This window comes from Tachypleus tridentatus, chromosome 4 (genome assembly GCF_004210375.1).
Source record: "Tachypleus tridentatus isolate NWPU-2018 chromosome 4, ASM421037v1, whole genome shotgun sequence".
Taxonomy (NCBI): domain Eukaryota; kingdom Metazoa; phylum Arthropoda; class Merostomata; order Xiphosura; family Limulidae; genus Tachypleus; species Tachypleus tridentatus.
In genome coordinates, this window is record NC_134828.1 from 68,483,193 (window position 1) to 68,509,990 (window position 26,798).

General features: G+C 32.0%; 1 protein-coding gene across 2 annotated transcripts in view; it reads right to left on the bottom strand.

Moving 5' to 3' along the window:
• LOC143249374 (gamma-aminobutyric acid type B receptor subunit 2-like) overlaps positions 1-26,798 on the bottom strand; it is a 321,015-nt gene that overhangs the window by 59,504 nt on the left and 234,713 nt on the right. For both annotated transcript variants that reach the window (XM_076499120.1, XM_076499119.1), the window contains exons 3-6: positions 25,707-25,874; positions 23,831-23,932; positions 14,065-14,130; positions 1,035-1,226 (exon numbers count right to left, since the gene is read on the bottom strand). In XM_076499120.1, coding sequence (XP_076355235.1) covers positions 1,035-1,226; positions 14,065-14,130; positions 23,831-23,932; positions 25,707-25,874 — 528 coding nt within the window. The remainder of the gene's footprint in view (positions 1-1,034; positions 1,227-14,064; positions 14,131-23,830; positions 23,933-25,706; positions 25,875-26,798) is intronic.

Here is a 26,798-nt window from a genome sequence, read left to right on the forward strand (position 1 = left end):
TCGAAACCGGATTATTTAGAGTTATACGGCAACGAGGAAGGGCTAATATAAGGACCAAAACTTGCTCAATTAAGCAGCCACCAGTTGTCTTCTTCAGAAATATTTAGCTATTGTAAATGGTGTCTTTATAAAATTTAAAATTGGTGTATAACGCCAACTGTACTTTATTTAGTTATAGATTTAAACGTTATTTGGTTGTTGCTTATAGCAAAGCTATTAACTGGGGCATATGCGGTCTGTCAACAGCAGGACTCAAACCTACAATTTTAGCGTTGTAAGTGTATAGACTTGCTCCTCACCAACAAGGGAATAAATTCATACAGAGGGTCAGAGTTACACCTAAAACGGAGAATTTTTTCTTCCTGTTTTATCTCCAACATGATAAAATATAAAAAAGTATCTACTTGTGAAAATATTATGGTTGTATAATAATCTTGCTAAATAGTTTCAGATGACGCTGTTATACCACTTTTATAAATTAATTTGAATAAGATAATCATAGGTTGTCGAAATATGCCAAACCCTTTTTATTAAAGTAGTGATTTAGATGTTATTGTTTTCTTAATTTGATTAGACTAGAATGTATAGTAGGTTATAGTTTTATTTAATATTAGAGCCTTGCTTTGGATCAATGCTCAGACTCAGTTTTCAATCATTCAGAAACTAAAGTTTATTCTCAACTCTTTATAAACAATTTACAATAAAAACTACGAGTTTATTTTATAAATTTATAAAGTATAAACGTTATAAGGTCAACATAGAAACAATAACTTATCCCAGCGCCCCTTTTCCTTTATTATAAACAGTTTATTTACAATTTAAGGTTAGGATTTATTATTATTTATAATTAGCTGTGCAGCTTTCCAGCAAACATGAATACGTGATCTTTTTAATATGTATATTTAGAAACAAAATCCTTATATTTGTACAACCTTGTTAAGGCAATAGTTAACATTGTATACAATAATATCTTATCATTAATATTTAGAAACAAAATATTTGTATTTTTCTAGTCTTTTAGCAGTAATACTTACTAAGCCTGATACAGTGATGTTTTCATCTGTGCTTAGTGGTAAAATATCGGTAGCCATATAACCTTCTAATGCTTCTTGAAGTCGAGATTGGTCGCAAGTGGTGTCTTTATCAGTTTTTTCCCACCAATAATCATCATACATTCCGACAATGATCCACTGGTACTTTCTCCCATAAAGACCAACACGATAGGCCTAAAATGACGGTGTATAATAATAATAATAAATGCAAAGAAGGTATCCATCATTTTATCTTCTCTTTCATAAAATAACTTTAAAAGCAAGCAGTTTCACAATACAACTGATAACACATTATATACTTTTCGATAGAATGGAAAGTAATACAATACCAATGATAATTAAATTGACCAAATGACAATCTAGTCGATAATTCTAGGACTAGCATGACTTGCAATATGCAGATCGCGGGATCAACTCACGTTACTGAACGTGGTTGCCCTTTCAGCCATGAGAGAATTATAATGTGCAGGTTAATCACACTTTTCGTTATTAAAGCATTACCAAATGATGGTGGGCGGTGTTCAATAGATGATTCTATCACTTTATAATTAGGGACGCCTTGCGCGGATAGCTCATGAGTAGCTGTGTGCAAAATTCAACAAATAAAACAATAAACATATGATGTCTGGATATCCTTGCTTGTTTCAAGTTTAGAACATGGCTCAACTTGGTCACCAGGGCCATTCAGAAATTGATCTGAAACAAGAAGTACCAGAGCATGGTAAGCAAAGAGCGTCATCTTTTAACTCTTAAGAACTCACGAACATATAATGAAAAATGGTCTTCGTCTGAAAACGGGGCCAACAAAGTGTGGTTTCTTCAAATAAGGCTTCCAGTCACACCTCCCGTTTAACCATCAAATAGTTCAAGCTGATGGAGAATGAAACAGGTATTCAATCTATTCCATGCGAAGACACACCCGACGCAGTGCCTACAGATTTCTATGCAATTGGAATTTTGAAACGGGCTGTAGTGAACTGTTGTCGTCTTACACCAAATGGATTATGGAAAGAAAGCAGGGAAGAGTGGTGTATTATGGATATGAAAGCCATAAGATGGAGTCTTTAACGATGGAAACTATGCTGCATGACTATATTTAAGATGCTAGACCATAATATAAGCATGAACAGATGTGGAGATTTAGATTGAATCGACGTAGCGAGGCTCCAAGATCATTTTGATATAACATACTTAACCCACTGTAGTGTACTATATGGCCTTAATTACTAACAAATCTACTTAAATATGTTAAGGTTTTGGATTTAAAATACTTGATTTATAGTTTTTCCGCAAGAAAACCCATTTAAGTTGATTACGTGAAGTTATAACGCACGCGGTACATTTAATCTTTTATGGCTTTTTGCATAGAATAGGTTGTATAAGAAAAGAATACAATCGAAATAAGTAAAATTAAATAAAAAAGTTTCTGAGAATAAAAACATCGGGAAATACAATAGAAAAGTTATTGATCCTTCAAGCGATAGCTAAATGACATGCGCATTGACTATCCATTACTCTCGATTTAAATTCAATGGGTTCTTCTGGTTTTTTTCAAATAAATTGGAACGCTTAACAGCAGTTAAGATTTGTATTTCTCTTACAGTTACGAAAATGTCTGGTATGTTGCAATCTCAATAGCACATACACCATATTCTGGAATAAAGTAGCGGTTTAGTGATCTGGATTCCCATTTCTTTTGAAACCAGTTACATATAGAACTATCAAGCTACATTTAAAGAATGATTTGTCAGGCACGAAGATTACAACTCGGAAAGAGAATATAAGAAGAAAAGAATGGTTGTAAATCTCAAATGTTCTTCTTTATCGGCGATGCTCCAAAAATGGCTGAAGTAGATTGATTTATTTTGTGCTCATGGAAAAGTTTTATATGGTAGAACGACTAAGCTGGCGGAGCACGATAGTTAACACCTAACATGAGTTTGGTATTACCTTATAATTGAACAGATGAGTATTTACCATATCATTTGAATTATTAATAAGACTCTGACCATTTGTCATACGATTTAAATTAATGTTAGGAGTAATGATAATTTAAATATAATTACTTAAATGACACTTGTGTTACCAAGACCTCTGCCAGCTAAGACGTTCCTAACTTATACGACTTGTTGTATAATAAATTACTAATGCAAAGAACGTTTCAGCTAATGCTTTATATGTTGTGATCTAGCATATCTGAAGAGTTGTAGTTTTGAATTAAGTATCTCACCAATGCTGGTATACAAAAATAAGGTATAACTGGAATGCTCAAGCGTTTTAGTGGAAACCCATACTGGGGTGTAAAAAAGAATGTTTAATATTATATAGATATATTACCAACTAAAAAGATGTTTCATATCAAGTTTCTTCAAGAATATTTTTTTATAAATTGTAAATTAACATTAGACGAAACTGATGACAACAACACTTTGGGGTAGCGTGTTTTGATGTACAAAGCGTAAAGCCACGACAAAACTGATAACACTAAGATACCTCGCACTTATCCAGCCCGATATGTTTGTTTTAGTACAAAGATACATAATGGACATGCTTACGCTGTTGTAAGGTCCGTAAGCATAACGCTGAGCCATCGAGGAGAGCACATGTAAAGATGCTACATTATTTGTGTCGTAAGTTGCTCTAAACAAGCGCGTGTACTAAATGTTACAATAGAACATTTTCAGCTGGATTAAAAAAACATCAAAACCGTACGAGAAACGACATCTAAAGAAGACATTTATTCATGAATTTGTCAATTCAAAGTTTTCGGTATTCTACAGGGTTTGTGTTTCACAGGTGTAACGTAATTTATAATACTTTTTTTCATATCAAGGAATTGTTTTCAGAAATTGAGACAATCGAATTCCGTTTTCTATTCTACAGTTGTTTATTTGTATTAAACTAGTTACTTCTCTGTCCCTGAAGAAGGCACTTGCTGGTAGTATCTCATAAAATTGAATAACTTACGCAAAAACGAAGAACATTACAACGGAAGTAATCTCAAATATTGAAAAGTTTGAAGAAAAAAAAATTCATCTTGCTAGTTACCTTAGGGGTTAATTTTAACCACATGAATTAATTTTATTCATCTGGATTCTTTCTTGAGCCAAACGGATTCTAAAAATAATTTTCATTAGCTGTTATTATTGACTTCCAAAGTACACAAGATGTATTAGCTCATTTTTTCCTTTTCATTAGCTGTTATTGTCGACTTTCAAAGTACACAAGATGTATTAGCTCATTTTTTCCTTTTCATTAGCTGTTATTGTCGACTTCAAAGTACACAAGATGTATTAGCTCATTTTTTCCTTTTCATTAGCTGTTATTGTCGACTTTCAAAGTACACAAGATGTATTAGCTCATTTTTTCCTTTTCATTAGCTGTTATTGTTGACTTTCTAAGTACACAAGATGTATTAGCTCATTTTTTCCTTTTCATTAGCTGTTATTGTCGACTTTCTAAGTACACAAGATGTATTAGCTCATTTTTTCCTTTTCATTAGCTGTTATTGTTGAGTTTCTAAGTACACAAGATGTATTAGCTCATTTTTTCCTTTTCATTAGCTGTTATTGTTGACTTTCTAAGTACACAAGATGTATTAGCTCATTTTTTTCTTTTTATGATTTGGTCTTTCATTGATATGCAATATTTTCAAATTTTTAAATTTGGGTTTTTTATTCTACCTGTAACTGTTAAATATTCTTTCCCAAATTACTCATTCAGTACGAGTCACAAAATGATGGCTTGAAGATCATGGCATTGCCATTGTCCTTTGGACAGTCACTGGATATGAATGGATATGTTCCAAATAACCAACTTCTAGTGGAATCTATCATTCAAACTCTCCGTAAGAAAGTGGATGCAAATTCACAGGCTTAGATTTCACGCATTGTAAACACACTGAGAGACTGTGATTCTGCCTTAAGTTATAGACCCACTAAATACTAAAAGTAATTGTAAACACACTAAGAGACTGTGATTCTGCCTTAAGTTGTAGAACTACTAAATACTAAAGGTAATTATTAACACACTGAGAGACTGTGATTCTGCCTTAAGTTATAGATCCACTAAATACTAAAGGTAATTGTAAACACACTGAGAGACTGTGATTCTGCCTTAAGTTGTAGATCCACTAAATATTAAAGGTAATTTTTATACCTTTTGTTTCTTATGTGTTTATTTAATAAAACGACATTTCATCTTGGTTAGTTGTTTGCTTGCATTTTTGGTAGGCTGTATACATTCACGTACTAAGAGCATATTTACAGGGAAAGAGTCAGTTAAGATTTGCATGATTATAAGTTTTACTTTGTGCTGGACTTTTTATATAAACTCCTACACGTTAGCTTCAACTCTTTAATATTCACTAAAACGTATTGCAGAATTTCAAATTCCAATAGTTTTTATTAAACATATTAAAGCCTATCTTTCACACCAGAAGATAGTGCTGATGAATGCTTCATAATCATTAAACTGAAATTCAGTAAAGTTTGTCTTCATTTAAATGTATAAATAATTACTGAAAATATAACATATCTGCTCGTTCATCTGTGATTACACAGGTCGTAGAGACCATAAATATATTTTTATTGCAAGCGATTAAGCTAAAGTATACTAGAATGAGACCAGAATATTGTAAATAAAAGTATTTTTATGAAAGTTGGGTGTGTTTTTTTATCTACTAACGTTTAATAGTATTTCGTAATTTTTTCATAAATATTTTAAACATGTCGTCTCTGATAGTTGTCAATTATAAACTTTAATTTTAATCTTGTTTAAGAAGAATAAACATCAAACGTGAATAGACTGAAGTGTAAAAGTATATTTTGTATAATGTCGTAAGAAACATTCAATTGATGGGTCTAACTGAGTAGAAACATTCAAAACTGTACATTAACCGATATCTACTAGATTTCTATGGAAGTTAATTTTAATCTAGGCAATTCAGTATTATATAATCCAATCATGTTTCAGTTTGTGTTATTTCTAAAATATCCATATGAGGAAATGCAAAAAATAATTGATAACTTAAGTTTCTGGGTTTACAAATTGAAATCTTACATGATAAATCTAATCAAATTAAATATTTTGTTTTATAATCTTGTTCTAAAATATACATAAAGGCAAGTAATGAATTAACGAAGTACTGGACATTGCTGACCTAGGTCCGGCATGGCTAAATGTGTTAAGACGTTCGACCCCTAATCCGAGGATCGCGGGTTCGAATCCCGGTCGCACCAAACATGTTTTCCCTTTCAGCCGTGGGGGCGTTATAATGTGACGGTCAATCCTACTATTCATTGGTAAAAGAGTGGCCCAAGAGTTGACAGTGGGTGGTGATGACTAGCTGCCTTCTCTTTAATCTTACACTACTAAATTAGGGACGGCTAGCACAGATAGCCCTCGAGTAGCTTTGTGCAAAATTCTAAACAAACAAACAATTTCTGACCTACTTTTACAGGATGTCGGAATTAGGATTAAAAATCAACTAAAAGTGCGTGTTCCTTAGAATTTACCAAAGTAAAAAAGTTTTCTCTAATGGAAGGAAGCAGTGGAGATTATAAGCAAGAGGAACAAATAATGTGTTGTCCATAATCCTATCCCAAAGTAGATAGTGAATTAATTCATGGATTCCAAGTGCTTGATATATTTTGTAGAGTTTTTAAATGGAGAAATATTTCATGTTTTGTTAAGAGAAATGTATCATATTTAATAACTTAAATGCTACAACAATTGGATATACTGCAGGTATGCTGTAAAAGTAGCTGTAAAAGTTTCATGTGATGATTTGTCTAGAGGAGGGATATTAATCTAAATAATTGACTTCATTTAAACAAATGAAATTTAAAGGTTTTTCTTTAGAGCCATCACATCCTCAGAAAGAAAATCTTGTGTTTACTACTAATAGAATGTTTCTCACTTCTAGTATTTACAATAAACATCGAAATTAATAATTCTTGTCAGTTTCCAATGATTTGTTAGCTGTAAATGTGAACACTTGATCTAAGGTCATAACGCTCAAAGTGAACACGTTCCAGTTTGTGTGACAACGGTCTTAGAGTTTGTGATTTTACTTACGTACATTATTGAATAGTAGTATTTCTAGCGAAACTTACCACTGGGAATATGATCCTGACAATAGAAGCATTCCAAAGTTGGAATCTAGAGATTTCCACACTGTTTATGTTACAAATCATAGACTTGTAAAAGTATGTGCAAAAACACAAAAATTTGTACGAAAGTTAATTTAATCTTGGCAATCCACACGTTGCCAATATAGTTATAACATATTTAGTTTGAATTAATTGTAAATATCAAATGCTGTTGAATTGTCAACTTAGAAGAAATTTACCTTTCGGATGATGTTGAATAGCACAAGCCTAAGTTATAAGACAATGGACAATACTCTTATTTCTTTACGTTTCTAAGTCATTACATTTTCAGAAAATTAGATTTTTGTAAAGATATTGATTAGTTATATTTGTAAAGGTATATCTGAACAACAACTATGTGAGTTCCAAATCCAAAAGAGAAATTAGTAACTTTTTAGTGTATGTAGATTTTTTTCTCTGTATTGCTACGAAATGTGCATGAGTCGATAAATTTACTTTATTGGCTGTTACCCACTGTGACAGATAAAATTTTCTCTTGATTATCAGAGTTAAAGTACAGTGAATATTATAGCTTACTTGTATAAGCAATGGTGAGTTATATTTGCAAAGTTGATATTTAAGTGGCAAATATTTGAATTCTATATTGAAAATGAAAAATATATATTAACTTAGAAGCAGAAAGTAATAACTTATAGTCAAATCAAATATTGATCATTTCATGATCAAAACTTCATGAGTTTTATATATAAAATAGAAAGTAATAGCTTAGAAAATAATTTCCAACTTACGTTTAGTGTTCTATGTTGTTATTCTCTATAATACAGCAGGAAGTATCCATGCTAATTAATTACAAAAGCAAAGACTATAAATTAAATAAAATAATATGAAAAAGATAAATATTAGTAATGCACCATCTGGCGTCACCTATCATTCTACTGTTATTAATATGTTCTTGATGTTAAAAACATAATCCTATTATACCTCCTAGTAGTGTGCATAATTATAACGTCTAGCAGTACGCCCCCTGATGTTGCTTACGTATATATTCTGTCAATGCCCTCTACGCTTCATAGCTTATCGAAATTCAATGCTTCCTGGTGTTGTTTGCGTTATCCTATTGTACAACCCAGAAATGTGTACGTAGCAGCACGCCCCTAGTGGTGATGCCGTAATCCTATTATATCGTCTAGCAACATACGCCTGATGTTGTTGATATATGAATGACGTACTTATTAGGTCAATTCCTTTATCACACCATACAAGCTTGTGTCTCAGAACGACTGGTATGGGTATCATCACTTTTATTGATAAGCAATAAAAGTGTTAATACCCATACCAGCCGTTCTGAGATACATTTTTATTTCAAGTGGGTTTCTTGTCATCAAGCATTATATAAGCTTGTCGAAATTATGTCAAGGTCATGTTTGTTAACTTCCACCTCACAATGAGCTGATACGAGAGGAACTAACGTTAATGAAATAATCACAACAGTGCATGTTCTATTATACATAATTAAACCAGGAAAAATATAAAAACATCAAGGACTAGAGAACAATATACAATATTTCAGTGTACAATAATTTAGTAAATCGTATACTTAAATACTCACATGTATACATAAACGTGCAATGAAAGGAAAATAATAGCAGTTATTTCAGAAAGTGATTGCAAAACTCTGGTGAAATTGAAATCTTAGCAGTGTAATTTATTGCAATGACAAGTAAAACAAAGCACAAATGGAATAACATAAATGGTAAAACAATGAAGGAAAGTTTTGAAAATGTCAGTCACAGGTAGTGGCGTGAACTATGGGAAAAGTGTTTAGATATAATGATCACATAATGGTCAGTTTTTACTTCTACCATAATCTCCGTTGATACCGCGTTTTTAGGGCCATTTTTTTACTGTCCATTCTTCATGCTAGCGCTACTCTGTAAAAAAATCTGAACTTCACCAATTAACTTCTTTCATCTTATGTTCCATGATCACAATTCTGGTTTGATTGTCAGAGGGATTGTTAGTCCTTTGGATTCTTTTATTTCGATATTTTCATGTCATCCTTATAGATGTTTTTTTATTTTATTTTAAAGAACTATTTCTTAGTTGATGAAGAGCAGTGGAACGTGCTTGAAATATTGTAGTTTAACTAATCTTAATATAAATATATATATATATACGTAAAGTATTAAACAGAGTATTTTTATTTATTTAAAAATGTATCATTAGTAACTGAACACTCGAACTCAAATTTTAGTACATTTGGTGCATTGAATAATAGTTACTGCACGTGAACGAATTATATGGAATAAAAATTATTATTCATATTCATTTAATTTTAATCGCAAATAAAAGAATAATTTCATTTACATTAATAATTCAAAGTAGATTAGATAGAGACACTTGGCTGTTTTTCATTTCAAACATTTTTGCTAAGAAGAATCAGAATTAGATAGTTAGAGGATGTGATTAGTGTGTTGTTTGCTCATAAGATTAAATTGAAATTTCTACGAAGGATAATTACATCCTTAATTAGATGAACAAAAATAGCAACAAACATTGTGAAAAAACTCATTCTTCATAACAGTTTAACTTTGAAATACCTATTGTTAATACGATAACCAAAGCAACAACAGCTCGAATTGCACAATATAAAATAGTTTACTATAATATAATTTATTATGGTTTATTCTATTCATCTACTTTTGATTAAAACTATTACTCTATCATTTTTTCAAAATTAACTGAATAGGTCTTTCGAGATGTTAAATGGGGCACATTCACTGATTGTTTAAAACAGTTGTTAAAAACGTCCTTCATTCGTCAGTGTTTTGGATGCTTATTCGGCCTGCACCGATTTCAGGAAGTTAAATGAATATATTATTTCATTTTTTTAAACATGAATTATATTTGCATTCTCTAGTTTTCCTATGCGCTGAGTGAAAGCTGTGATATCAGTCATTGTAATCATTCATTGAAACCTAAGTATTCTACCTAATTTGCATCCTTTCTGTTTTGTGGGTATGAGGACTGGAACATGGATGATCTTCTTTTCTTAGAAACTGATTTTTATCTCTAAACGATGACCAAGATTATTATTTCTTGTTTTATGAGCCTCAAGCTCTTCAGATTTTCTAGAAAATTTTTGAATTTTGAGAAAATTAATTGTAATTTCTATTTTTCGTTTTTTTTAGAAAACATCCCGAATTTTATAATTTTAGCTGGCGTCATATACTATCTTATATTTTTAGAAATTTTCTGGATTTTTTAGATATTAATTAAACCGCCCCCGCTAGTACAGCGGTAAGTCTACGGATTTACAACGCAAAAATCAGGGGTTCTATTCCCCTCGGTGGGCTCAGCATATAGCCTGATGTGGCTTTGCTATAAGAAAAACACATTAATCAGAACTACATTTACTGGTACTTTTAGACTATCTAAATATCATTACAGCTTATATTTTCACATTAAAAAATGTCTCATCTATTTTGTCTGTTTAATTTCGATGTTCTAAAGAGCCTATATTTTCTAAAAGATCAAACCAACTTAAGTTCCTCCTCACTTGTCTGAAGGTGAATATCAAGGCTACCTGCGGTTGACTTGGTTAAACTGTATATAAGAAACCATTTATGTACATAGCTGATGATGCCTTTAATGGCGAAGCCCTGATGGTGATTAATGAGGTATTTGTGAAACTTTGTTTTTTTATCAATTCTGTAACTAAAGAGTTTCACCAAGCACCGACGGCTTCTAGTATCAATTAGAAAAATGCTTTACTTATTGAAACACATTTTATTGACTCTGCAAATTGTATTGAAAAAGTATAAATGATAATCTGCTCTTATCAATGTTTTTGTTGAATAATGAACAGTCCTTGAGTTTTGTTGTTGTTTAACAATTCATAAATATTTATCTAAGTGTTAATTTAAAATACACCCGTTTAAGACTAGCACGTATAAAATAAAATAAAAATGAAGCATCAATTTAGGCTCAATCTAAATGTTTCAATATTTTATCCATATCGAATATTTTATTTATCCATAAAAGCTTATGCAATGAGAAAAATGTGGGCTCTTTCTTTCTCTTATAGCATATGATGTTACCACGGCTTAGTAGTAATAATTCCAAACGAATGTACCAGACAATGCTTATCACTCACGAATGTTTGAAGAACTTAATACCTATTTTAACAAGTAAAATTCGTGATATCAGGAAATATTTAAAGCAACGATGAGGAGTTATTTTGATTAAAAATATTTAAGAAAATCTGGACAGCCTATATATCTGTTTATAAATTCAAAATAAGAATAAATATTTTAATCGTGCGGTTATTTTTATTTTCTTCAAGGGTATTTAAGACAAATATTTTTATATTCCATGACTTAAGCCTCTTTAGGAATGATCCGTAAAGGGTACAAATCTCTAGCGGTGTATATAAATAATTAACATGTATGCAAAATGTACGAACGAAAGGTGCTTTGTTTAAATCTAAGGTAAGGCGATATTAATCACTCAGAATTAGTTATACGTAAATAAGATCAAGTAATAATTTTATTGTAAGAGGTGTAATAAGGTATTAATTCAATTCATGACACATTGAAAAAATTGGAATGTCAAAACCACGTGAAATATGTTGAATCAAACCTAACTTTTGACTGGAACATAAAGTTACGTGACAAAATAATTTTGGAATAGTTTCTGAGTAGAAAAGGGATAATTTCATTTTGCGTGCTAGTAATATACACAACAGAACAACTTTCCTGGACTATACTGTCACATGTATATTCGTGTGTGTTTTTGCGCGTGTGTGTGCATCAGAATTATCAATATTATACCTCAAGTGACCATGGTAAGCAATTTTTACTATAGTTTGGAGCAACATGTTTGATAACTACATTCTATCTAACAATTGAATTACTTAATAATTAACCTGATTCATGTAAAGTCAAGTTATTTGATTACTTACAAGTTATTAATCTGGTTTGATTTTTGTTCAATTTAATATCAAATAATCTTGTGAATCGGAACTTCCATGGTCTACTTTCTCAGCGCGTTCTTTTCGTTACACATTCTCGTCCTTCTGGTATTAACTTGTGTAATTAGATTCTACTGCTGCATTCCACGTTACTACAGGACTTGTTGGCTTCGTATTTCCTGTAAACAAAGTTCTGAAGTACTGCAATATCTTTACAGCTTACAGGCTTCACTGTTTAAGCTGCACATCCAGGTGAAATCAAATCGTTCAGAAGCCATAACTTGATGTTGTAAATGTTACTACTCTTTCATAAGAAAACCATATTCTGGAATCTGCTTTTAACCTTGCCACTTTTGTATCTAATCTCTGCACTGCAATTCATTGCTACTGTGACCTCAGTTTCCAAATATTTTGTATTACGAAAGGAATAGCACTGCTTTGAATTTTCCAGATAAATAGCCGGAGAAACAGGCAGTAAGTAAATGCCAATATATAGCAGCAATCTCATTATTTAGGCTTAAAAATATATTTATTTAAATGTTGGAGATTGCAATGTGGCGAAAACCGATACAATTGGTAACATGCGACAAAAAGTAGTTTTAGATTCTAGACGATTTTAATAGAATTATAACAGATAACAACGGCAATACATGACATTTCAATTTATGGATAATTTCAACAAAACAGTAACTGATAATAACGGTAACACATGGCATACAATACCCCTAAGTTCTTGATGGCACTAATACAACGATAGCTGATAATAAGAACAATACATAACATAGAACAGACTTAAATTCTTGACAGTTCTGATACATAATAAGTGTAACATTTGGCACAAAGTATCCCTACGTTTTCGATGTTCCTACACAACCGGAACTGATAATAACAGTAACGCATGACATAAAGTTGTCCTAAATTCTGGATGACGTAGTTGAATTTTATAACATACTCACCATGACGTCATGAAAGTATTGTTGAAAATCGTCACAGTTATATTTTCTAACTTCGTATATTTTCGATGATGATGATAACTTGTTTGTGTTTATTCATCTAACAGTAAAACCAAAAATCAAGCAGGTTCTGGATAGCAGCAAATTTCAGTTTGGAAAGTTTTGTAACAGTGAGCTATTCTCAAAAATATGTTCCAAGGACTTGTAATCAAAAATACTAGACAAATATGCAGAAACCCAAGTAAAAAGTATATTTCTTTCTACGAAGAAGTGAGATTTTTTCCAAAGATACGTATTAGACGCTAGCAAATAATTTTATCAGAAACGTTCGATAGAGTTCAACGATATTAACAAAGTACAGGTTTTATCACATATATTTGTAAGATCCAGGCTTCAAAATATTCACCGTTATTATTGCATAACTTATAAACAAACATACTTTCACTACATCTGTACTTCACATGTTAGTATGAAAGAACAAAGTATCAACAGTACAGAAATTTTCATCCAAAGTTACAATATCAATTTGATAATCCAAACCAAATTATCAACAACACACAAATTTTCATCCAAAGTTACAATATTAATTTGATAATTTAAAAATGCTGAATCAAACACTTCAATTAAAGCAATTTAATGTGGAGCTTACGGATATTTAGTCTGTTTAGTAAATACGTTATTATCTCTCTAGGCCACTGGTTAAAATGAATCAGCACTATTTAGAACAAGAACGGTATAAATAATCTCACATTCTTATATTACAGATTCTATACATTAGAAAACGCCTGATAGTGGTGTAAAATATATTACTTTAATTAGTTTATGATACTTTATAAAGTGTTTCTTTACGAAATCAAAATCAATAATCAAAGTGAGAATGATAATACATCAGACTACTTAGTAACTAAACGGTATACAAGGAAGGGGCTTGTTATTTATTCTTAATTTCAAAGAAACAAAAACGACTGACCAACCTCACAAAATATTTTTCCAGCCCAGCTTTGGTCGAAATTTCCTAGGATAATTCTTACATCTTTTTCCTGTCAAAATAAAGAAATAAGGTTAAACTATCTCGTTACATCCACGAACATAAAATTATCAGTTTCTTCGAAAATGCTAAATTTGCTTCAGTAAATATTATGAAGTAAATCACGTATGAGGAAAGCCCTTTTTACTTCACGTGGACAGTTACCTCGTTGTTGTCTGTATCACTTAAAAGTGGAGGCGTGCAATGGTTTGAAAATGTTTGATGCTTTAAGGTGTAGTACATGAAAGTTAGTTACTGAAACATTATGCTCAAAACGAAAGAGGAACACGAGGCCAATTGTTATATTTACATAATGTCCAAAGAAATTTCACGGTACACTTCTCGTTAAAATACCTGATTTACTTTTCTTTTTGTATTAGTTGAACATATACGATAAAAATACAAAATGTAAATAAGATACGTTTGGAAGAAATTAAACCACATTATAACGTGGTGGCACATGACACTACGTACATGAACGAGGAAAACAGTTCCAGTATTACTGTACAATTTCACTTCTTACAAGAAGAAGAAAAACAAAACTGGAACAAAACTGTATTCAGTCAAAGATAAAATTTTCCGTATTTTCATGTAGGCTGTCTTTACAACGCGGTATTTCTTTTCTTATAAGCTGTTAAACACGATATTTGGTTCTGTTTCACCATTGTTTTTCTTATTTTTGGATAAAGGAGCTTCCAGTCTATATGTATTTTTAAACACAAGTTTTCAAACTGGTTGAATATTACCTCAGTGAATTTTATCGGGTGTACTGTACCGTAGAGGGTCGCTTTTCTGTATAATTTTGATTAGGTGTGCTGGAATTATTCAATTAATGCGCAAAATAAAAGATTGAATCCTTTTTTCAGGCCATTGTTTTTCAACTCGTCTTAAAATTTTAATTAAATTTATATATCGAATGAGCTAAAGGTTTATGATATCTCAGACACGCCAACAAGAAAGGATATATTATAATGACCATCTTTCACTTTAATTTCTAGTTGGTTGCATTGACGGGCCCTAAAAAAATAAGCCTAATATCTTTCAGAGCTCAGGATGCTGCTATATGCATTCCATTTACAGTTATGCAAATTGTATGACTTTCATTTATATTTGTTTAATATTTATAATTTGTATGCTTACCCGCAGTAGTAAAATGGAAAATAGGGTGAAATATACAATTAAAGTCTTTATACTCGTGTTTATTTTCAAATAGACTGCATGAAAATGACGTTTAATCATATTTTGCTAATGGCGAGGCTTTCGAGCGAGATTTACCATCTGATATTTTGTTCGTATATAAAAAGCCGAATTTTTTTCAATGCTTAAACTTGATTCTACTGTATTCCATTCTTAAACTTGATTCTATTGTATCCCATTCTTAAACTTGATTCTACTGTATTCCATTCTTAAACTTGATTCTACTGTATCCCATTCTTAAACTTGATTTTATTGTATCCCATTCTTAAACTTGATTCTATTGTATCCCATTCTTAAACTTGATTCTACTGTATTCCATTTTTAAACTTGATTCTACTGTATTCCATTCTTAAACTTGATTTTATTGTATTCCATTCTTAAACTTGATTCTACTGTATTCCATTCTTAAACTTGATTCTATTGTATCCCATTCTTAAACTTGATTCTATTGTATCCCATTCTTAAACTTGATTCTACTGTATTCCATTCTTAAACTTGATTCTACTGTATCCCATTCTTAAACTTGATTTTATTGTATCCCATTCTTAAACTTGATTCTATTGTATCCCATTCTTAAACTTGATTCTACTGTATTCCATTTTTAAACTTGATTCTACTGTATTCCATTCTTAAACTTGATTTTATTGTATTCCATTCTTAAACTTGATTTTATTGTATTCCATTCTTAAACTTGATTTTATTGTATTCCATTCTTAAACTTGATTCTATTGTATCCCATTCTTAAACTTGATTTTATTGTATTCCATTCTTAAACTTGATTCTATTGTATTCTATTCTTAAACTTGATTTTATTGTATTCCATTCTTAAACTTGATTTTATTGTATTCCATTCTTAAACTTGATTTTATTGTATTTCATTCTTAAACTTGATTCTATTTGCCAGTTAGTGAGTGAAACATACTTCTTCAAAAATTTGTTGTTTTGAAGAGGAGCTTCCTTTATAACCACAATGTAATTATCAATCTAGGTACGTTTTAAATATATAATATTATAGAAATACAGATACACTTACATATACGTAGAGGTATTTAGCAATTATAAATATTTTATAGGTAACAAAACTTTTAAGTTAGTTCCAACATTAAATAGAAAGAGAACATATAACAACAATATATCCACACAAACGATGACTTCTTATTCCAATGTAACAACCAAATCAAAAACAAGAACAGAAACAGACACATACAGCAGAAAAATAAAACAAGAATAAAAAACGAAAATAGAAAAACAGCAGCAAAAACAAACACATAAAAGAGGCAAATAAGATTAAGCAACAAACATGAAGGACAAAAAACTAAAAACAAAAACCAAGGAGGAGAGAAAAACAATAATAGAAGGAAACACATCTGACAAACCGATCAAACTAAACAACAAAGAGAAAAAAAAAACGGTGTACTTCATGTATCTCAGGAAGTAACGTAATGTTTATGATTGAATGTAAAAAAGTACTTGCCCCCACTAGGATGTGTTATCATATAGATTAGGGTTTGTTGTCTACGGCACTAGGATGTGTTATCATATAGATTTGAGTTTGTTGTCTACGGCACTAGGATCTGTTACCATATAGATTAAGGTTTGTTGTCTACGGCACTAGGATCTGTTACCATATAGATTAAGGTTTGTTGCTTACGGCACTAGGATCTGTTATCATATAGATTAAGGTTTGTTGTCTACGGTACTAGGATGTGTTATCATATAGACTAAAGTTTGTTGTCTACGGTACTAGGATGTGTTATCATATAGATTAAGGTTTGTTGTCTACGGCACTAGGATCTGTTATCATATAGATTAAGGTTTGTTGTCTACGGTACTAGAATGTGTTATCATATAGACTAAAGTTTGTTGTCTACGGTACTAGGATGTGTTATCATATAAATTAAGGTTTGTTGTCTACGGCACTAGGATCTGTTATCATATAGATTAAGGTTTGTTGTATACGGCACTAGAATCTGTTATCATATAGATTAAGGTTTGTTGTCTACGGCACTAGGATCTATTATTATACAGATTAAGGTTTGTTGTCTACGGCACTAGGATCTGTTATCATATAGATTAAGGTTTGTTGTCTACGGCACTAGGATGTGTTATCATATAGACTAAAGTTTGTTGTCTACGGTACTAGGATGTGCTATCATATAAATTAAGGCTTGTTGTCTACGGCACTAGGATCCGTTATCATATAGACTAAGGTTTGTTATCCACTGTACTAGGATGTGTTGTCATATAGAGTAAGGCTTGTTATCTAGTGCACTAGAATGTCCAGTGATTTAATTATACAAAGACAGAGTGATAAGGTTAAAGGATACACACGGCTAAAACCCTTTTTGTTAAGTAGCATCACTTGACTTTTATTTAGTGGGATAAACCTTGAAACGAGTCCTTCCTAGAAATGCTTTTCTGTTTAGATTATTTAGCACCAGAACGAAAACTAATCGACTGCATACTGATTTAACTCGTATAGGTAACTGAATCTCATTTTGAAGAAAAACACAGTAGCACAGATATGGATAAACAAAATTTGACTTCTTACATTCTTATTTATGACTCTGTATAACATGCCTCCTAACAGTTAAATAATTTCAAATTGCTAGACTGCATGTCTACACATCGTTCAATATTTTATAGTTACGTAAGTAATTATTTAATAACATTTATTTTTTTTACAGAGGGTTAAGTATCTTATAATAAAGCAAGACACGTGCCAACCACAGCTGATATCAAATTGCTGTGAAAAGATATGTATCAGAAATACATTCTGACATTGTTTGGAGATATGTATGTAATGTAAAGTCATCGAAAATTCTTTGCTTTTGGAAAAGGTTTGTAACAGGCCTTTCCCGGTACCAAATATTCATACATTCAAATTATAAAGATGTGTTCATATCGTCTGTATTTCTTAATTACATTAGAAAACAAATGAACATGGTGAAAAGGATCACCAAAATACAAATCTGTAACATGTCTCATCCCAGTGGTAGTAAGCAAAATATAGCGTCATGGGACACGTGGGTTCTCATTTGTCACTTCCTCGACATATCAGTCTAACCATCCCATACCCTAAGTGGCTGAAAAATGAAATGGATAATCATGCTATTCTATTTTATTCAACTCACCGAAAGGAGACTTATGGATTTACGTGTGTTCGGACTACTGTAAAAGGTGCTAGAAACCATATTTTCTTTTTTTACAAGACAGATTATGGTACGAAACAGAGAGGGAGATTGTGCTTTAGACATGACATCCATTCGGAGAAGCATTTTGCGGTAAAAAGTATGCTGCAGTATCACGATTATCACATAGAACTTGGCCAAACTTGTCGATATGGAGTGTAATGACGTGATAAGGCTCCAAGATCATTATAATATAACGAAGTCAACATTTGTTCGTTGTATATGTATCATTAGAAAACGTGTAGCATAAGCGAATGTATACATTTAAATCTAAAATTTGTAAATACGTTGTAGGTCATATTAATTTTACTTTAATGTAATTGTAAGCATAATTCATATAGTTGTAAATTTAACAGGAGCTTATTTCAAAACAGTTTGTGCTATAACTCAGGTTTGATGCATGTATACGATGAGAAATACTACATAATTGAAAGTATGTAGCATTACTATAACTTGTTATGAATCCATTATTACGTATTTCTTTTCAAGTAAATTTTTTTGTAATAATAGTGAGCATGACGGAGATATTAATATATGTGTTTTCAAATTTATTTTACTTTTATGTTCTATATGAATATTTCTTTCCTTAATCAGCTTCAATTCAAAGCACTTATTAGGTGAAATATACTCAGTATCTCAACAGTTATTAAGATTACTCAATAACAAAATATTAATTTATTAGTAAATATACCTCAGTTTTACTTTCAAGTAATTGTTCCGTTTGGAACTGAAGATCATTTTTTTTCAATCAATTTCTCTTATATTTTTCTTTGCGTATTAGCAACGAAACTATTCTGTATCAATTTTGATTAGCAAACACGAAAATAGATTGAAAGGACGTTTCTAAGGTTACAAAAATCTTGTTATAATTTGTTTGTTTCTAATTTCGAGCAAACCTTTACGAGGGTTATCTGCGTTAGACTTTCCTAATTTAGGTGTGTAATATTAGAAGGAAGGCAGCTAGCCATCACCGCCCACCGCCAACTCTTGGGCTACTCTTTTACCAAAGAATAGTAGGATTGACCGTCACATTATAACGACCCCACTGCTGAAAAAACAAGCATGTTTAGTATAACGTGGATTCGAACCCGTGACCCTAAGGTTATGAGTCGAATGCCTTAACCACCTGGCCATGCCGGGCCTTAGTTAGAATTTAATGAAATTCTATGCAAATAAACATGTTAAAAAAATCAGTTCGCGTGGCAACAGTTTGTAGCAAATAGAAAATGTTACTTTCTCAATAATTTTATGCAAGTTGTTTTCATACAGTGCCAGAGTAATTAACTTTTTTCAAAGACTAGATTCGTGTAATTATGAATAAATGAAATTTTTCATGTTAATAAATTTCAATATGCAAACCAATCCAACTATCGCTTTACTAATTAATAAAGAAATAGAAGTTACTGTGGTGAACTACTTACTTTTAGAACATTTCCAAAAACAAAAACAAATAACGTGAATGCAATGAAATTATTTTTCATAATACTGAAGCTGCTCTCGTTTTGCGAGGTTTTCTTTTATTCTTCTGGAGGTCTACAATAGTTATAATGCTGTTAATTAGATACGATATGCGCGTCATAATTTTGTAATAAAAAGAACAAATTCGGAAATACTTTAGAGCTATGTAACAATGCGATGTACATTTAACATTAACATTTTAATCAAATACTGTAATCATTCAATCATAATAAAACACCATTGTGTAGCAACGCTCAAAAAAATAGGCCCGACAAAAACCCTTTTCATTAGTTTATATTTATCTCTATACACAACTCCGAAACAAAAGTGCATAGAATTTTGAAAATAGTGAAATCAAAATGAATTGAAGCAGGAAAGAAGAGTAGTGTATGCCAGGAGATTACACAACAAATGTAAAATATCCAGTATTGTTTTTTCACTCTAAATATACTTCTACTTTTAGAGAATGTAACAACAAAAGGATGGCTCATTTGATAAAATATCTCTCAAGTTTCTGAAAGATCGTTCAGCCACAGAAGTAAAGCAAACCGCTTACAGTTTTCAATATTTGGTCTGTTCACTTGACATGTTCGTATTTACTCAGAGAAACTGGGCTGATTCTCGTATTAAACAACGAATGCAGACCAAGCCTCCGTTACCATATGCTCGTTCAGTAACGATTTATACACGTTACTCAGCATACCTGAATAGACTCGTTTTCTCCTTTAAATGTAAGTTTTTACGTTTCCTGAGCTGTTATGTATATATATATATGTATGTACACTTAGAGAGCAGCCTATTCGAAATATTTCTAGTTTCATTTACAGCTTTTATTACATTTCTTGTATACACTAAAGTCGTGACTGTAATCATACGCCAGCTGTTGTTCAGCGTAGTTGCTTAATAGCATTAGTAACGTAAACTTTATTACGTTAGTTTCGATTTCGCATTAACTAAATGCGCAGCATCTGTCCGCGCTCTGATTATGTGCTTTTATTATCGAGTACACTGCTAACGATTGCGGAAACGTTTCTGTTAAGATAGGAAAGGTAATAACCAAAATAATAATATTTATATTTATCAGTGAACAAAAATATATATTTATTAAAACCGCTTTTGCACTAACTGTTCGTAATGCCCAACATTTAAATATCTACTACTTAATATTTGTAGCAACATACTGTTTAAGTAATAATTGTTATATAGTGTTTAATTATCAGTAGCAGAATACTCTTTTGGTAGTAATCGCTATATATCTAGTATTAATGTTAACATTCTATTTAAGTTATAATTACAACATAACGTTTAAATATTAATAGCAACATGGTGTTTAAGTAATAGCTCTTTATGTTTTTTGGAATTTCGCGCAAAGCTACATGAGGGCTATCTACGCTAGCCGTCCCTAATTTAACAATATAAGACTAGAGGAAAGACAGCTAGTCATCACTAACGAACAGTGGGATTGACCAATACATTATAACGCCCCACTGCTGAAAGGGCGAGCATGTTTGGTGCGACGGGGATTCGAACCTGCCATCCTCGGCATATTGTTTAAGCAATTAGGTAATAATGCAATATCAAGGTTACGTCATAGGTGCACCACCCAGTTCCAATAGCACAGCGGTATGACTTTGGGCTTATAAACGCTAGAAAGCGGATTTCGATACCTGTGGCGGCAGAGCACAGACAGCTCATTTTGAACATTTCTGCTTAACTTCAAGCAAAGCATCGTGCTGTTTTAGTAGCAAATGTACTGCGTACATCATAATCACACTATGCGGTCTAGGTATTAGATCAATTTTGTCATAAATTTACGGAGTTAATAAAGGAATAATCCCTTTTAGCCACCATAAAAAAGATAGAACATAACAGAATGTTGAACAAGTAACATTGTCAAAACAACCTGAAACTTTTTTCTATAATTTTCCTCACAAGTTTCTTTAATAATGAAACAAGACCGAGCTTTAACTAATACTTATAAACGTGTCAGGCTGTCATTCGAAATGTCCAAGATTAGTGAAACTATGTTGTAAAGCGACAGTCATTCCCGTTATTCAATTAAAAGCCAAACAAATTTCCTGTGTCAGTAGGTTATTTTGGCTTTCTACTTTCCCTTTGAGTAGCAGTTCGAAACTAGGGACATTAAACAATATGCAAAACTCGAGTTGAACCTCGATGTTTATTCATCATACAATCTCCTTTGACGATTCGGTAATCGAGAACCCGAATTTCGTAAAACTGTTAGCATTGCAGATCTTCATCTGGTGTCTGAGAAATTAAATTTATTATCTTGTAAAAGTCAAAACTACATCACACATTTTTGCGAACAATAAGTTGCTCTGTATAAATCATGTGATTTGTAACTCCTGTAACTTGGGATTATTTGAAGCAACATATGGCTAAGGTATGTCAACGTTTATATCCACTGTAATATTAATGTACACCTTTATAGGTAGGCCCGGCATGGCCAGGTGGTTAAGGCACTCGACTCCCTGACACATCAAAAATGCTCGCCCATTCAGCTGTAGGAGCGTTACGATGTGACGGGTCAATCCCACTATTCGTTAATAATAGAGTAGCCCAATTAGGGACGGCTAGCGCAGATAGCCCTCTTGTAGCTTTGCGCGAAATTGAAAACAAACCAAATCTTAATAGCGATTCTACCAAGCCTGTATTATTATTATTGACCTAAAACGTAATGTCATTACTTTTTTAATCCCTAATTTATTTTGTTCGCTACATTTTAACTGACTTTGACGGCAAGTCATTAATAACGAAGTCGCAGTATTACCATTTCTGTTTGTTACATAAGGACTATCCGCTCACAGCCTTTCCTAATTTGCAGCTGTTCCAAAAGGGAGAGGGCACTATTCGCCAAGCCTTGGGGCTGGACCCGGCATGGCCAGGTGGTCAGGGTGCTCGACTCGTAATCTGAGGGTCACGGGTTCGAATCTCCGTCGCACCAAACATGCTCATCTTTTCAGTGGTGGGAGGGTTATAAAATGTTACTGTTAATCCCACTATTCGTCGATAAAAGAGTAGCCCAAGAGTTGGCGGTGGTTGGTGATCACTAGTTAGCTGCTTTCCCTTTAATCTTATATTGCTAAATTAGGGGCAGCTAGCTTTGCGCAAAATTCCAACCAAACCAAACCTTTGGGGCTATTACTTTCTGACTCAATAATGGGGGTTTGACTGTCACTCTTATACCTCCTAAACTTCGGAGGGTATTTTTTTGCAGAAACGGGACTCATACTCAGATTCACAGTTCGAGCACGCTGACATTAGGGAATGTTCAGCCTAAAATCTGACACGACATGCGCGTAGTTTCAAAGTTCGTTTTCCAAATAAATATAAATAAACACCAGCACGTTGATTTGTTTTAAATTATTTTCTACTTTTATTTCTATTTTTATCAAAATTACTTTCATTTTGTGTAATTTTAAAATTATTTTCTTCATAGTGATGTTTCTGTTATAGTCAGAAGTGTGTATGTAAGATCATGTTCGGTAATTTTACTATGTAAGTTCCATGCTATTTTCCCTATGTATAAGTTAACACACATTAGATTAACAATTATATAATTAAACAATGAGCTTATCTTAATGTTGCCACATCAGTTATATTACTTAATTGTTCTTATAAATGAATTGCTACGTGGTATTGGTAAGAATTGGGTATTACGTACAGAATGAGTGCGTGTGTTTTTCCTATAGCAAAGCCACATCGGGTTACCAGGTGTGTCCACCGAGAGGAACCAAACCCTTGATTTTCGCATTGTAAATCCGTAGACTTATTGGTGTATCAGTTCCTGTTATTATCTACATCTCGATAAAATGTTTTGCTTATTTACTATAAGGAAAAACTTACCTTTAGCTTCTGAATAGCGGACCTCAACTCGTCAACGAATCCATACTGTGCAGCAATTTCTATTTTCGCTGTCTCGAGCTCTGTCAACAGCTTACTGTGAGGCTTAGCGAGAAAAAAATATGACGAATTTTATGAATAACACAAGAGCACGATGTTTAATAAATATTTACTGTGTTACAGAAAATAAAACAATGAAATAATATATTTATCTACCAATTCATTCGTCCGTCTGTTTATTTATGAGCGTATCTTGTTTATATAGCATGGCGTCTTCTAGCAACATAAAACTTTTCGCAAACGATAGAAATCGTCCCACATATTTATGAGACCTCAAGTGTATAACATTTAGTAAGTATTTTTCAATATGTAACTCATAATTTAAACGTTAATGGTAAATTAAAAATTGTAACAGTCATAAGAAGTCAGATAATATCATATGTTGCACAGTGAAGAAGCATGATGTTTTTCTATACAGATGATCGAACAGACTCCATGAAGTTTTATATAAATGAGTGAGTAGATCTTATGTAATGTTGAGATAGTTTGCATATGCAGCATAGCTTTGTGGAAAAAGATGCAGTATATTCCATGTAGTTTTTTTTAGTGAGGATGGGCTAAGGAGGTAGTGAATTTCCCAGATGTAATATGAAATATATCCTAAGTAATAAGGCGCGAAAAATCGAGAATATCACGAGTAGTTTGTGGAAGATAACTGAGTGTATTTCACAGGGTCTCATGTAATTTTGTGGAAATGGTTCGTTGCAGACTACATACGTATGCATTTTTTAGTTACACAGTGATTGATGGTACATATCACATAATTCCATGGAGTATAATCTAGAAATGCCATAAAGAAAGTTAAATATATCCTACGTAATTCCACAGTAATGTAGAATATGTTCTATAAGCTAAGTAAAAAAAACAAGAAAATAAACATGAAGGATAAAATATATGATATTTAGCTATTTAAAGATGATAAAATATTCTGATAAAATATATGTACGCATTCCGTGAATGCTGTATGAGGTGTGTTGCACAAACGAGCGCTTTGCGCTTTTGGAATTTATGAAGATTGATTTATATTTTTCATTTCGTGTTTGTGTATATATATATATATATTGTTTAGTTCCATGGAAATATAGGGGTGGATATTATACTAGTATGAATAATGAAGGATATTTTGTGCGTGACATCTTTGGTATTATTGAGTATATCGTATCCAATCGTTTTTTCTAGTTACCTATGACCACTGTAATGTAATTATTGTTAAAACGCTAAAAATGCAATCTTTCGTAATATTGAAGAATATATGTAATGATAATAAATGGTATTAAATATACTACTGAGTGAGCTAGTATGTATACAAAACAAAGATATAACCTTGTGAAAAATTTTATCTTATTTATTCAGTAAAGATAATGTTGGATGTGTAACACAGTGTTGTAGAAGGCACTGTTTCTGGTAAATCACGTTTACCTTGGTTTTGTGTCACCATAAAAGCATAAACAATTTTGTTTTGTCTACAATAAATATGCCCTTACTATGGCAATGACCATCTCGGACAAGCAACACAACAAAAATTCCTTCTAGATCTGACACTTCGTACACTTCCGTGATGCATTTATACAAACAGAAAGTGTTCAGTTTTGAAAGTTACACCGGAAACCAGTTACTCGAAAACGCTCTTTCACCCGTTTCGTTGTTTTATGACGTTCGCGTCTAGCTAGCATTAAGTCAGGGAACTTTTGATACATTATTTCCCAGACGACACAGAAGCTGTTCTATCTAGAATGAAAAACACGATCACAGACTAAATCACGATAGTCACGAACCGTATATATATATATTTACCACTAAAATAGAACGTTAAGCTTACCAAAGCGTATCGCGGTGAATTCTGGTAGAGTGTTCCAACACGTGTCCAGTTAAAGTGTTGCAGTAGTGCCACTCTTGCAGGGTTGAAGGCAGCTTCACTCGGTACAACCCGAAAAAAATTCGGGTAGTTTTCCATTGTGTACATCGGATGAGTATCAGCATAAGTTAACTGGTAAGAAAACAAACACATAAATGTTACACAATATTCTGCGCAAATCAAGTATCAACAAATATATGCACGAAAACTTTTATGTGTTCTTTAAAACATAATTTATATGCGAAGTGAATCGTTTTGTTACATTCTCGAAAAATAATCATACATTCGAGTAATAACAGTACAAAACTCTTACTAAAACCATGCTAACTTATATATACTTATATATTAGTATAAATAGAAATTTTTGCTTTCTTTGAAGACGCAATAATTATATGTTCATGCTAAACGTATGGATCTCTAGTAATAATAAACGCTTTAATAAAATAAACTGTAGTAATTGTTGTTTTGAATTAAGCACAAAGCTACACAATGGGCTATCTGTGCTCTGCTCACCACGGGTATCGAAACCTGGTTTTTAGCGTTGTAAGTCCGCAGACATACCGCTGAGCCACTGGGGGGCTAAAATAAACTGAAAATTGAAATGTTAGCTTTCAGTATATAAACTTTTCTGTCATACACTATCAATTCTAGCTTAGACAAAAAAAAAATCACAACAATCAAAACGCTTGTTTCTTTTAAGATGTTTCAAGTCTTAAAATGTTTGAAGTATTAAAAGTAATTGAATATTAATGGCTACTTTTTATTAGCCCCCAAACTCCTCCCACCGCGGTAAATGGTAAAATATTATTATATGGGATATATAATTATGAAGGCATATGGTTTACATACAATTTTCCTAAATAAACTGACAGAAAGGGAATTGCGTTTTTTTAAAGGCACATTTTGTTAACTTATTATTCCCGTAATGTATGATTATGCCCTATAATATTTATTCCCCTTATTGGGATATCGTCAGAAATATGGCAAATTGTATTTACACAGTGTTAAAGGAGATATATATTTTAAGATCATACGTACATCAGCGTATTAAGTGTA